We start from the raw sequence: 15,811 nt of genomic DNA, 5'->3' as shown, positions 1-15,811 counted from the left end.
TGCAGTCCAGATAGAGGTGTATCAGATATTAAACAACGTTGACTGTTGATGCCCAATTTTTTAATTATATTGTGGCCTTGGTACCAAATTGTGTACCGGGGCCACCACACTACGCAGTCCATACCCTTTTTTGGTGGAATTCTGACACGTGGAGGGTTTTTTAATTATATTGTGGCCTCGGTACCAAATTGTGTACCGGGGCCACCACACTACGCAGTCAAGATAGATAGATGCGTATCATAGATAAAGTTCATTCAGTGGTGTGGGGCAAATTGAAAAATATTCAAAATGCACTGACATTATCAAAAACAAGAGGTTGTCACACGCTAAAACTCCAACATGTATATGATGGAGAGGATGGAGGAGCAGCCGTATGTGTAGTGTAATGCAGACCTGTTGAAGGTTTTTTATATATTTTATTGTGGTGCCCAGTGCCCACTCCTCTAGGCAGTCCAGGTACATTTATTGGTGCGAATCATAAAAGTTCAGGGTTTTTAATATATCTTGTGGTGACCCACTCCTATACGCAGTCCAGGTACATTTATTGGTGCGATTCATAAAAGTTCAGGGTTTTTAATAGATATTGTGGTGACCCACTCCTCTACGCAGTCCAGGTACATTTATTGGTGCGAATCATAAAAGTTCAGGGTTTTTAATATATCTTGTGGTGACCCACTCCTATACGCAGTCCAGGTACATTTATTGGTGCGATTCATAAAAGTTCAGGGTTTTTAATAGATATTGTGGTGACCCACTCCTCTACGCAGTCCAGGTACATTTATTGGTGCGAATCATAAAAGTTCAGGGTTTTTAATATATCTTGTGGTGACCCACTCCTCTACGCAGTCCCGGTACATTTATTGGTGCGAATCATAAAAGTTCAGGGTTTTTAATATATATTGTGGTGACCCACTCCTCTACGCAGTCCAGGTACATTTATTGGTGCGATTCATAAAAGTTCAGGGTTTTTAATATATTGTGGTGACCCACTCCTCTACGCAGTCCAGGTACATTTATTGGTGCGATTCATAAAAGTTCAGGGTTTTTAAGATATATTGTGGTGACCCACTCCTCTACGCAGTCCAGGTACATTTATTGGTGCGATTCATAAAAGTTCAGGGTTTTTAATATATCTTGTGGTGACCCACTCCTCTACGCAGTCCAGGTACATTTATTGGTGCGAATCATAAAAGTTCAGGGTTTTTAATATATCTTGTGGTGACCCACTCCTATACGCAGTCCAGGTACATTTATTGGTGCGATTCATAAAAGTTCAGGGTTTTTAATAGATATTGTGGTGACCCACTCCTCTACGCAGTCCAGGTACATTTATTGGTGCGAATCATAAAAGTTCAGGGTTTTTAATATATCTTGTGGTGACCCACTCCTATACGCAGTCCAGGTACATTTATTGGTGCGATTCATAAAAGTTCAGGGTTTTTAATAGATATTGTGGTGACCCACTCCTCTACGCAGTCCAGGTACATTTATTGGTGCGAATCATAAAAGTTCAGGGTTTTTAATATATCTTGTGGTGACCCACTCCTCTACGCAGTCCAGGTACATTTATTGGTGCGAATCATAAAAGTTCAGGGTTTTTAATATATCTTGTGGTGACCCACTCCTCTACGCAGTCCAGGTACATTTATTGGTGCGAATCATAAAAGTTCAGGGTTTTTAATATATCTTGTGGTGACCCACTCCTATACGCAGTCCAGGTACATTTATTGGTGCGATTCATAAAAGTTCAGGGTTTTTAATATATATTGTGGTGACCCACTCCTCTACGCAGTCCAGGTACATTTATTGGTGCGATTCATAAAAGTTCAGGGTTTTTAATATATATTGTGGTGACCCACTCCTCTACGCAGTCCATGTACATTTATTGGTGCGAATCATAAAAGTTCAGGGTTTTTAATATATATTGTGGTGACCCACTCCTCTACGCAGTCCAGGTACATTTATTGGTGCGAATCATACAAGTTGATGGTTTTCTTATTATATATATTGTGGTGACCCACTCCTCTACGCAGTCCAGATACATTTATTGGTGCGATTCATAAAAGTTCAGGGTTTTTAATATATATTGTGGTGACCCACTCCTCTACGCAGTCCAGGTACATTTATTGGTGCGAATCATAAAAGTTCAGGGTTTTTAATATATATTGTGGTGACCCACTCCTCTACGCAGTCCATGTACATTTATTGGTGCGATTCATAAAAGTTCAGGGTTTTTAATATATATTGTGGTGACCCACTCCTCTACGCAGTCCATGTACATTTATTGGTGCGATTCATAAAAGTTCAGGGTTTTTAATATATATTGTGGTGACCCACTCCTCTACGCAGTCCAGAAAGATACCTTGTTGCAACGTTTTGGACTAATAACTATATTGTGAGGTGTTCAGAATACACTGTAAATTAGTGGAAATGCTTGTTATTGAATGTTATTGAGGTTAATAATAGCCTAGGAGTGAAAATAAGCCCAAAAACTTGATTTTTAAACTTTTTATGTTTTTTTCCAAAAAAATCCGAATCCAAAACCTTAAATCCGAACCGAGACCTTTCGTCAAGTGTTTTGCGAGACAAATCCGAACCCCAAAAATAACGAAAATCCGGATCCAAAACACAAAACACGAGACCTCAAAAGTCGCCGGTGCACATCCCTACTACTTACTGGTATGCCCCTTTAACAGCACTGCTTTTCACACACTAAATATCCTTGTCATTGGTTAACCTCCCTCATGTTGGCCTTACACTTGTCATGCTGAGGGACGTTGGTAGACATCCTACGTACATCTTTCTACTTGTCACATTTCTATCTGCTCTGTCTATGGTTACACAAAGTATTAGAAACCACACTTCCATCAAAATAAAACAAACTCATGCCACATTTTCTATAAATTCTTTTCGTTTTCTATACTGTACTTCTGCAACCCATAGAGCTTTGGTTACTACGTCAGAATAAATATATAATTTAGTTCATAATTAGATTCCCATTCCAACCCTTGTGTGTGTTCTTTTCCTGTCTATACCCTCCATGTCTTCTTTGTCTTTTTCCCCCTGTGGTTTAGTCATATGTGTCTGAACTTCTCGCCTTCTCTCTGTGTAATGCCCACGATCCCTTTTCAATTGCTCAAACTACTATTGCCAAACGTAGGTCCTTTGCCTCCCAACAGATTTTACAGTTCCCAATGCTTTGGTATTTCCCCCTGTCCGTTAAGCATTCACGATTCACAACTATACTCCAGGAAAAGTCAGACTCGCCTGTTAATCTTATGCCCTTATTTCTAATCAGACTGCTATTTGCAAGGTTTCAGAACATCTTACTGTTCTTAAATATATTTTGCAATCTATTTGTCACAGAGTTCATTCAGGGTAGTCTTCCCTACCCTACACAGAGTCCCAAATGACCTTCATACTGTTGAATTCAAAAGTCACATTTCCTTTCAAATACTTTTTGACCTCTCTTTTGATATTGTTGAATTCTTAACAATATTCTACACATTTTGCTGTATTTATCTATTCATATAAAAAATATATGGTGATGATGATGATGATGATAAGTCATATCTGTCCAGCCACTCTTTCTCTGTTTCTGGACCCAATACTTGCTCTTCATCTGTTGTCTTGCAGGGTTGCTCCAAGCATCTGTACTTGGTCCTCTACTCTTCAGAATATACACTGTTTTTTTAGGAGACTTCATATACTGCTTTGGATATGATTATCATCTGTACATAAATGACGTCTTAGTCTATCTTTCTGCACCAAATATCACTTAGCAGGATCAGTTAGATATATCTGTCTTTTGTTGATCTCTCCAATGGCCGCCCACAGCCTTCTAAAAATCAACTTTTAAATGACTAAAACCATCAAATTCCATTCACTTACATTTTCCATACTGCCACTTCTAAATTTCCACTTCAATCACTAACTATATGTTTTCTAGAAGCATTTTATCTAATCATTAAAATCCTCAGTTTCACACCTTGACTAATGCAATTTCCTCTTTATTTTCCATAGTTTCCATTTTTCTCCTCTCTGATTCACCCAGCAGCTAAAGTCATCTACTTCTCTCCAAAAGTAGTTATCATTTAGTTAAACTACCCCAATGGCTACAATTATTCACCCTATTACATACAAACTCATTTTCTTTACCTAAAGAACAATCTTTTAAGCTACACCTTGCATTATTACTTTTACCAATCACTAACTCTCTCACACCATAAAGCTTTATTTTTAACTGCAAAAACAATGATCCACCACTCTTAATCTATCACTATTTGTCTCCATAAATAGTATCACTTTCCATGTAACTAGCACTGTTGTAAGATCAGTCACCACTGCATGTTCTATGCTTCTTTTGTAATGGCCATTATTAAATTCCTAAAAAAAAATTATCACCTAATCACAAACCAATGCTGCTGAACGTTTATATACGTATAGATGTAAAAGTGATCAATATATATTTTTGACTTCCATTGATTGGCTGTCATGATGAGGTCCGTAAAAATAGGTTGTCCTTTATTGACTGAGAATTAAGAAAATTGTATGATAATGTAAATTTACTATTTCTTACAAAAAGATTGAATGCATTTCTGCTAACAGAATTTATTGATTCCAGCCAGAAACTTACTAAAGGAAAGGAACTTGTTAGGGAGGTTTTTACTCAACTCCTTTCCCTAACTTGTAATTGTGTTGGTCAGCCTAAGAACTTTACATATGTAGCAGAAGCACCTGTCCTATACTGATAAGCTCAAGAGTGGAACAGCCTGTCTGTAGGTGGAAGCTTGCTTAAGCCCTGGCCTGTGTAAAGTTCTTAACAACTAACGGGCAGAGTAATGACTCAAAGGCTGCCATGTAAATAACATATCCAGCAGTGGATGTGCAAGAAATGGAGTGGTCTATGTGGGTCCACAAAAATATTCTGACATACAATGAAATACAGGAAATACACTACTTATCCACCTCTAAAAATAAAGCACAATGTAGATTATTATAGGTTAATATTTTTAGATTTCTTAAAAACAAATGTTTCAAACACAATGACATTTGACTATAGCTAGTAGGGTCAAGTCAAGGGCTGCACAGTGGAACAATGGTTAGCTTTCTTGCCTCACAGCACTGTGATCATGGATCCAATCCAACCAGGACCATGTGGAGTTTGCATGTTCTCCCTGTATTTGCGTGGGTTTCTTACAGATGCTCTGGTTTCCTCCCACACTCCAAAAACATACTGGTAGGTTAAGTGGTTTCTACTGAAATTAACCCTAGTATGCATATGTATGTGTCTGTGTGGTAGCGAACATGGATTCTAAGCTCCATTGGGGCAAATTGTAGTGAATGATTAATTATTCTCTTTAAATTACTATATAATATGTAGGGACTTTATAAATAACTGTAAAATAAATAAGTCTTCTCATGCCAGTTGAGGGTAATGCCCAGTCACATACAAACTATGATAATAATTAACACACCAGTCCAGTAGCAAATTATCTCATTTGAAGCCCACAGCTTCTCCAATATTTTAAAGAGGGTGATAATAGATTAACAGAAACAGAAAACTTGTAGCCTGGCTTTCGCTAAGATAATTAAATAACCACACGCCATATTTTACTTGTATGTTTATAACCTAGGCATACACACCAATTGTCCCTTGATTCATCCCACAGTCCATTAGTCTTAACTATATTATGATGAGTGGCCCTCTAGTGTCCCATGACAGTCCAACAACTTCTTTGTCCTCTGCCATTCATACAGAACATGTCTATGCAGCGGGTGGTTTTGGTGATTAATAGGCCTATGTCTGTACGGCAAGATCATTTGGCAAAGCATGTTGGAAGTTGCAGTCCAGCTCTGTGTGCAGAACAGGATATGGTGCAATACTCTTGACCACAATTCCATAAATCCACAGTGTCTATTACCCATTTACTGCAACAAGAAATCTATATGATAATACAGCATATGGGTACTGTGCTGATAGACAGGACAGGAAAGAAAGTACTGTAAGTAGAAATCAATTTTGGGTAAGGTATTCATTTTAATTTGGAAGGGGTTTAAAATTACAAGAATAATTGATTTTAAATGGTGTGGGGTGGGTATATTAAGTTGGGGTGTTTTACATAAATATCAAACTAACTTTGTTATTATGTCTTTGAATTAATAATGACTCAGAGTACATTTTGGCATAATTTTCATTGCTTTGAGCATCTAGTTGCGGTTATTTATTAGCAAGAATCAGCAGATATACAATTAATAAATGGGCTTATTTAATAATATTGCTAAATACATTAAAGTATAATAAAAAATAAACAGTCATAACACTATTACTAATAGTTATATGATGAAATTCTAAATATTGTCAAGCATTCAATCTTGGAATACGGAAGTTGTAGGTAAAATGCCCAAGCTGTTAGCAGATCAAATTTCTCTATGCCCACAGCATTCCAAATATTTTACGAGACCACACGGATATTTAAGAGCAGTGCAAAAGTTAAATCAACCGTCAGAAACTTTATCACCCTTTTACTTGGGCACATATACACTAATTAGTGGCTAAGGTGTGTAAATAACTCACTAAAAAAAATACACTAGAATTACTAACACAAAAGTAAACAGAAAAGTGTCGATGACTAATTCAAGTATCAAACAACTTCATCAAGTGCAAAAAAAAGCACTACTGCTTTCATGTCTTGGTTGACAGCAACCCAGGTTGCATGTGCTATTTTATCATGAGCCCTTCATTTTCACTCTTTTTTTTAGATCTTATTATGTTAGTGAACTGAGTTGTTTTCCTCAGAAGGACAAATTGGGCACAAAAAGTCAGTGTAAACTGCCATTATTCATACACCGGACTCCAGCAGTTCTGCGTGTTGTAGGGATGGGTGTAAGCTATTTTTCCTATACACATCTATTTACATGCCAGCATGAAGTTATCTATCTTCTGGGAAGTTATAGAGATTCATGGCAGGATGAACATTACATACTGGCAAAATCATGCTTAATGTATTCATTAAAAAACATCAACTTCATCAACCAGCTTTCAGTACATTAGCTCTGAATGATCACGTGATGGTATTTGATGTACAGGATCCTTGGAAGCTTTGTGGGCCCCCTAGGTGACCCCAGCACCCTTTGAAGTCTGCACCTATCCCCCTGGAGCATTGCGCCCTTCAGCTGGCAGGAAGTATGTGGTGGCATCTCCTGTTGCTCAGACTGGTAGTGTGGCTCTTGGCTGTGACATTGTAGTCCAGAGCCAGATTCCCAGTGAACTAGAGCCATGGAGGAGCATTAACTGGGAGCTTCACAGGTAGCAATCTGCCAGCTTGCTGCTACTCCACGTCAGCTGCGGACGCTCAGTGTGCAGGCACCATAGGGACATTAAAAACAGAGAAAAGAGCCTTATTATGACATTCATTGTTTTAGACGCCCCTAACTACTACTGGTAGCGCTGGCTCAGTTTTTCCATGTCAAAAAGCTGAAAGTAACTGTGTTGTTGTGAGATCACGGAATTTATGCAAAGCAGGTCTGATGTCACATACTGCCTGCTTGATTAATTAGAGAAGTATCTCCCTTCTAACATGACATCCTGCTGTAGAGGAATGGATGATAGTATGGTAGACATATTTAAGTAGGTTTGAACACTCCTGTTATTTCATGTATATTATTTAGCTCATTAGTACACAATGTTTGATATATCATACCTCAAAAACATTATAAATATCTAAATCGGGACACCGCTCAAACAGGGGCCAGACATTAGGGGGCGTAGTCACTGTGCAATGGGTGTGGGCATATCCCCAGGGCATGTATAGTTCTCTGAAGAACTCAGCCACTCCCAACATCCCTCCCATAAAATCACTCTTGAATTCCTGCAGGCAGCAGATACACCAGGGTGAGCGGGACATACATCCAATCTTCCTGCATGTCAAATAGTGAATAGATACATGTCAAATAGCTGACAAAGCTAGAAAAGATGCATTTAGTGCACCTAACCATGTTATGGGTAGGTGGGCAAACTATTTCTTCCTGCAAAAGTGTAACAATCAGCAGAAGTGATCAATAACTGAAAGTGAACAAAATCCCAGTGCAGGAGCTAACATAAATGGTCAAAATGGGAAGTACTGCAGAATATGCTGGTGCTATATAAATGTAAATAAATTAAAAAAAAACAGACAGGGTTAGTTTCAAAACTTAAAAGGTTTAGTCAGCCAGTCTTACCAGGTGTCAATGAGAAAATAAACAGGACACAGATATAACAAAGGATAGCGAACAAAAATGAGGCAGATGTCAAAGTACTATAATATCAGGGGGGTAAATGTATCAAGCTGAGTGTTTTCTGGTTGGTTTGAAAAGTGGAGATGTTGTTTATAGCAACCAATCAGATTCTAGTTATCATTTTGTGAAATGTACTAAATAAATGATAGCTAGAAAAACTGGAAAACTCTCAGCTTGATACATTTCTCCCAGGAGTCACTTCACAAATGCAAAAGGGAAGTTGAGATTAACTAGAACAGAAACAGAGAGAAGGTTCTGTTGTTACCCTCAAATTAAACCTGGTCGACACCAGACAAGAAAACAGAACATAGAAGACTGACAAACTGAGAGAAGAACAGAGAGTGGACAAACAAAGTCACAGACTATGACAAAAAGGAAAGGCATAAAGCCACTTGCTCTAACACAAAATGAGAACGCTGCTCTACACAGCAATAAATCTAAAGTAGGGATGGACATAAAGACAAGCCTCAAAATGCTCCAGCCACATTAAGTGTATAAATGGCCTTACAGACTTCTGGAGGTTGCTGGGAACTTACTACAGCTGGCTCGTTATGGCAGAGATGACAGACACGGAATGGAGAGGCAATACACACAGCAAAGCACCAAAGTGAGAAATCTATCACAGTGCCTTCTCCTTGGCCTCTAGGCTATCGGAGCAGGTGCTGAGGTCATAGGTTCAATCCCGGGCAGATCCTTACAAAAAGGACTTGGATTCTACAGCTGGTCAGAGGCTTTGGAAAGCCAAGTAGCCAATTCCCAAACCTCTAATGAAATGACATTGAACACTGTATTGCACTATAACAATGTTTCAGAATCATAATGGTCCTTCTTCAGATAGATGTGTATACAGACCATTTAAACATTCCTATAGGACACCAAGCACAAAAAAACAGATATTCCTTACTCGATTAAAAACTCTCTCAATTAACAATACGCAAAGATCCAATTAAGGAAACTGCACACACAATTTTGTCTTGTGATGCGATCATATCCAATGACACTGTACAGGATGGAATGTAATCTAAAAGGTCTTTCAAACATTTGGTCATCCATGTTTGACTCTATTAATCGCTCAGTATGTATGTGGACCAACTGAACAATCAGAAATAACCAATCTTCTTCAATGCAATGTAAATTTTTCAATTTTCTGTCTGGCCAGGGCATTAAATAATCCATATGCAAACTGGTTGCATTATATACTAACTCCTCTATCACATCTCATGACTGTGTTTTTAGCCCGTTTAGTTATTTTTATTCACTAGCATTTATTTGTATAGCACCACGATACTTTTCAATGCTCTAAGCTACTGAACCTAAAGGTACTGTAACCACACACAGAGCTATTGTATGAATGTTAATCAAAAGATCTTTTGACAAACAATCTATTGACCAATTTGTACAGACGTTGAATGATCTCAAACAGGTAAACCTGATAGAGTGAGTATTTATAGAGAATAGATTGCTTAATTATGATTGATCATTCTGCCCATAGCCAGTGACACAATTTTAAGACTTGCAAAATATTTTTTTTTGTATTCCACATACCGGTACATAATAATTGCGAATGTGATCACATTGTGAATAAACTCTGTGTAGGGACGTTTAGATTTCAGCATGCACTGTTCATTGTTCATGAGAGTTAAAACTGGTGATGCTTGGTTAAGTACTATAAGTAAATATTCACATTTTCAATATATTGGGACCTGATACAGGTATACAGTATAAATGAAAGGCAAGGTTCAGAGTTAGCAGTAATTTATTTAGTTAAATCCAAAATAAAAATTAGTGTCAACACTACAGTCAGTTAAATTCTAAATTAAAGTCGCTTCTTTTTTTTTTTTATTATCTGCCTCCAAGTGGCGAGGTGGGTGAAACAGTTGACTGACGTACCGTGTAGCTGTGCAGACTTGCCCAAAACAGAACATTTTTAAAAGTTTGCTTACGTGGCTAATAAATTATACAAAATATCAGTTGTGTGGGTGTGTATATAAATATATATATATATCTATATATCTATAGATATAAATAATATAGACATAGATATATATATATATATATATACACACAAACATATGTATGTATATATATATATATATATATATATATATATATATATATATATATATATATATATATATAAAATTCAATAACATCTAACTTCTATCTTAGAAGTAGTGATGCCACTATACACACTTGGGTAAATGGATCTCCTCATACAGGCAAATGTCCATGCTTCAACCTGAAACTTTTACCTGAAACTTTTATGTGGTGAAGATCAATGTATCCTCTACTGTAAAATACAAAGAATATTACAAGTCACCTCAGAGTTCTATGACCTATATAAAAGCTGTCTGCGGCCATGGTCACAATACTCCTCAGAGGTGTCTAATATCCATGTATTTTGCAGTAATGAGGAATACATTATTCTTTTTGACACATCGTTTAGATAGATAGATAGATGTATTTAGGATATCTCATTTTGAGCACAATTGATGTTGATAACGTATGATCACAAAACACATAATTGTTTTCTAGCAAATTTTCTAGCAGAGATAGTGGGGGTAATTTACAAATGGAAGATGAAACGCAAAAGTCTTGCAAACTCCATTTGTAAGTTGCTGATTTAAATACCACTTTAAGGCCATATTATACACTGCTTATCCACTACTTTCAACAGTACGATGTTTATTACTGTCAAGGCACGTACTGAACTTTAACCATCTACAGAATTATTCATATGTAAACCAATGTATGAAACAGCCATGATATCTTACTTTACAGAATAAGTAATTGAGAGGTAAACAAGCAGAGAAAAGTTTAAATTACTAGGAAGTGAGTAAATACTATGATAGGACGAGCTTTGTGGAAACTGCTTGACTTCTACCAGTCAAGAGTGTTAAATTCCAAGTAAAGAATAAGTGCAATGGTTGTACAAAGTGTCTAAGGTGATGGAAAACATATTTGTGCATGATGCATACAAACAGGCTCAACTGTGCAAAATAAACTGTGCTTTGCTTGTTTTATTTTGCATCATCAATGACCCCCTCCAAGTGTTCATAATGAAAATTGTGTGTCTTTGCTTATTTAAAAATATACTTACATTACACTAATCTATTTACATTTTAATATTTGCTTTAATTCTGGGTTATTCTATACTTCCCCTATATCTGTACTAACTATGTATGCAGTATGAAAGCCAAACATTAATTCATTGCCATGGTTATTAAACATACTTGCCTACTCTCCTGGAATTCCTAGGTGGCTCCCGAATTTCGGGGAGTCCTTCTGGATTTGAGGAAGAGCAGGCATCCTGAATGCTTGACAATGAGTGGGAATGTTGGGTTTAATGACTTTTGTGTATAAAATATATACATACAGAGCTAGCCTGCAGATTGGTCAATTTTGCTGTGTGGATATTAAATTTGCATATTATTAGCAAGCTACAGGAAATAACAGACATTGTGCCGCCTCTGCTGTCTTGAACATGCGATAAGCAATAGGTTGTTTTAAACATATTATTTACATTTAGGTGTGTGAAATAACAAAATCTTTGGGCCCATTAAACTGAGGACATTTGTATTGGGTTAAAACAGTGTCAGAAACCAACCCTACTGTAGTCACACTCCCATGTTTTGTAGGTAGTCACATGGGGACACAGGAAGTATGCAGTGAGGTACAGAAAGATTCAAGACACTGGGTTCTAACCAGTTTTTCAGACTCCTGAAATGTCTTTCAAGCCTTCACTTACTGGTCACGAGTCACAATTAGTGTCCATCTTATCCGCATTACATTGATTTAGTTCTAAAACGTTATGAATGAAAGACATGTGCTTTTATGCTCTGTCATTACCCTGTGTTATTATTCTGTTTATTACCCTGTGTTATTACCCTATACACAATAAAATGTCAAAACATGCTTTTTATGTAGTTTCTTAACTAGTAAACAAATTCTGATACTACCATGAGCAATATAAAAAGTGTCTAAAGAACAATTAAGTCACAGAGCTTGCTGTCATTTATTTACACGTATGGGGCTAACTAGCCATTACTACATTTACATATCCAAACATCTCTTACCTGTAGAGTAGAGAGAAGAACTTGCAAACCACTAGTCCCTTCAGATGCCATGTCCATGCCAATGCCAGCTATGTCTAGCTCACTCTGCGGGCAATCAGACAGCCCAGCAGACACAATGCTTAACCCGTCTCTGCCAAGTCCCTGATGCTTTCTGTCCCAAGGGCAGATCAAGTCACACAAACACAGGCAAGCAGTGCAACACTAGACATCAGCTGTGTGAAATGAAGGCCAGCTTGCCACTGTGACGATTACATTAATTTCCTATATAAAGAATCTCAGAGATTAAGCAGAGTCTCATTGCTAGAGATACGTGAGAGGTTAGGGATAGAACTCCTTGTTGGGAAGAAGAGGGAGGCTGCAAGTAACTTCAAGTCAGCAAACAAAACATGCTGGTGACAGGGGAAGAAAATGACAGACACTGGCAGCCTGTGTGTACTATACAAACATCTTGGAAAGACAAGAGTGGTGGACGGGATTTCAGACCGGCTTCCTTGTCCATATGAAACCAGATACTGTATTTCACATACTGATTGCTGATCACCAAAAGGGACACTCCAGGGTAAAGAAAATAACTAAAAGCTTAAATTACCACAAACTCTATTCACAGAAACATACTTTAAGTCCAAAAAGTAGGGTTGTAATAAAAAATTCTGCAGTATTTGTAATAACGTCATCATTTTTACTATTTTGTCTACTTTTACCTTGAAAAAGCAGAACATTGATTTTAATCAACTCAATAAAGAAGCTCTGGTATGATTGCAAAAAGTTTATATATTTGTGTTGTGAAATAATAGAAAATTGAGTGGTAATCAATTGAAAATGTATTTTTTTTGTAATGATCGCTGCAAGTATGAGTCTTTTAAATAGCAGGACTGATGAAATCTTTACTGCTTTATATTAGGAGTTAGGCAGCAGGAACACACTATAAAATCTCATCAAACCTATTTTCACTTGCATTGCTTAGAATGTTAAATGATACAGAAGCAGCCAAAGTCAGTAACTAGAATTTATTTCGAAACATCCTATTATTTTGTGATTTAATAGTTTCTAGAAAATAGGCTACCATTGAATCCCAATGAAAAAAAATATATTATACAAAGAATAGCTACCAAACCTGTGACTAAATATATTTTTCTGTACGATATAATATAGAAGGATTCTTTTGACGTCTTTCATTACATAAAGGTTTTACTTTTCATTTGATCAGTGTCCGGTGTGTATATCTAGCAGACTGGTATTTAGGCAATGAAGTAAAAGTATATCTTGTCATACAAACAATATACTTTGCTTTAAAGTTGACCAAGCATTCTAAAATAGAGCATAAGGTAGTAAAATAATAATAGCATGCAGAGTCTGAGATCTGGCTGTTTCCATAGCCCACTTACTTGGTTTGCTTTCAAATGTAAGAGCACCAAGAATGCATATCAAAATAAGTAATAAGATAAAGCATATGGATAATACTTATAAGACTTTAGAGGGGGAATTTAATATCCCCCGAAATAGCGCCTCGATAACTCAATTACCGTTAGTACGGTAAAGTTAACCCGGCATTCTGCTCGCTCTCAGGGAGCTGTGAGCAAAAAGCCGGCGTTGAAACTACCATAATAACGGTATTTAAGCGCACTATTACCGTAATAACAGTAATAGTGCGCAGGCCACGTTACTTTTTATAGTAATGCGGCTAATTGAATTCCACCCTAAATGTAGATCAGTTTTTACACCAGAACTTATTTAATAAGCATAATTTACAGTGCACTAAGGGGGTATTCAATTGTTAGCGAGACGGGTGAAAATCCCGCGCTCAAAAAATATTACCGTTAATACGGTAATTACTCTCTGAATTTCAGCTCGCAGCTCCCTGAGCTGCGAGCTGAAATCCAGCGAGTAAATTATCGTATGAACGGTATTTACCCGCAAATTACCGTATTAACAGTAATATTTTTTCGAGCACGGGATTTTCACCCGTCTCGCTAACAATTGAATACCCCCCTATAAGTGGGTCATAATGCAGCTACTATGCTTGAATCTGCATGCCATGCTTGCACAGTTTGTACACACTGTGTTCAATATCAGAAGCGGAACTAGCGAGTTGTGGGTCCTGGTGCAGGGAAGCAAGGAGGAGGGAACCGGGGCCCACAGCTCGCTAGTTGCCCATACACCGGGCCCCATTATCTCCATGGGCACCTGCTGCACCAATGATAGTTCCGCCACTGTTCAATATGGTGCCTTTTGCACTCAGGCCGCCAGCTGTGTCATACTCAGAAGAAGGCTAAATGATAACCTAGTATGTCATCAGGTGAACAGTGCTTTGTTTTAGGGTGGACTGAGACGCAATTGTGTCTGACCAAGCACAATAATGCACACTGCAATGTCTGCAACTGAAAACTACAGTATTTTATTAAAATCAGAGCTGGGTAGCTGACTAAGACTGTGAAAGCAATTTTAATAAAAGTTTGAGAAACCAGTTCAGCCCATTAATACGCTCAACCATACCACGGAGCTACTGCCACATCAGGGGTGTGGCCACTGCAGGGTCAAGGGTGAGGTTTTTATTCTAATATTTGGAGCATGAGCATCTATTACTGCAGTGACCTGAGTATGACATTTTAGGGCAAGACATAAGACATTTGTTTACTGTGTGAATAGTTGCAGTACAAGTTCATTACTACTGTTTGGTTCAGAAGTAGAAGTAAGTTTAGCATTAACAGGCATGTACACTTGTTCTGCAGGTCTACATTAGCTGCATTTATGTAAAAACTGTACTTGTCCCGAGTTTTCATTCCCCTTTCCCTCTTGGTTCTGCCTCTTCAGTTGCAAGGAGGCACAAGTGCCAAATACGCGCAAGTTGGCACATAAATGTGTGTTCATTCTATAGCCATGAACAAATCTGCACAAGTTACTCTACTGCACAAGTTACTGATCTATGTTCAACTCTGCATCAGGCCCAATGGATTTCTTAGATAGATAGATAGATAGATAGATAGATAGATAGATAGATAGATAGGTAGATAGATAGGTAGATAGATAGACAGACAGCCATAGGCAAATTAAAGGAAAAAAACTATCAAACTAATGCATATTTTTTTAATTTACTTTTTGATGGAAATGTTAATGTTTATTAATTTCATACTGTATTTAAAGTATTTACCAGACCGAAAAGTGATTTCAATGTGTTGTACAGTAAAAATAAACCCAAGTATCTCTTGAGAGAACCACTCTCTATACCAGTACAACATAAGGGAGTGTGATGACTTCCATTTTAAAAGCACACAATGCTAGAAACCAGCCCTTTTCACTATAGCCTAGGGTAAAAAAGTGAGCTTATACTAGATGTGAATCTGACTTATAACAGCAGTAATATTGAAGCATAAATTCGCTGATTATAGAACATAACAGCTTGTATATTGCACATTACACATCATTTTTAAGCTCTCCCTCAGCAATATAACTAGTTTCTG

At 37.4% G+C, this 15,811-nt stretch overlaps 1 protein-coding gene across 2 annotated transcripts in view; it reads right to left on the bottom strand.

Annotated features, from left to right (window-relative positions):
- Window positions 1-12,777, bottom strand: part of AGBL1 (AGBL carboxypeptidase 1) — a 504,403-nt gene extending 491,626 nt beyond the window's left edge. The window contains exon 1 of one of the 2 annotated variants that reach the window (XM_075207749.1): window positions 12,354-12,777. In XM_075207749.1, coding sequence (XP_075063850.1) covers window positions 12,354-12,410 — 57 coding nt within the window. In that variant the 5' untranslated portion in view covers window positions 12,411-12,777. The remainder of the gene's footprint in view (window positions 1-12,353) is intronic. The other variant, XM_075207747.1, reaches the window with a different exon arrangement.
- Window positions 12,778-15,811: the final 3,034 nt, after the last annotated feature.

This window comes from Mixophyes fleayi, chromosome 4 (genome assembly GCF_038048845.1).
Source record: "Mixophyes fleayi isolate aMixFle1 chromosome 4, aMixFle1.hap1, whole genome shotgun sequence".
Classification (NCBI taxonomy): domain Eukaryota; kingdom Metazoa; phylum Chordata; class Amphibia; order Anura; family Limnodynastidae; genus Mixophyes; species Mixophyes fleayi.
The sequence above is the reverse complement of the archived record's forward strand: the minus strand, read 5'-3'. Positions and strand labels throughout refer to the sequence as shown.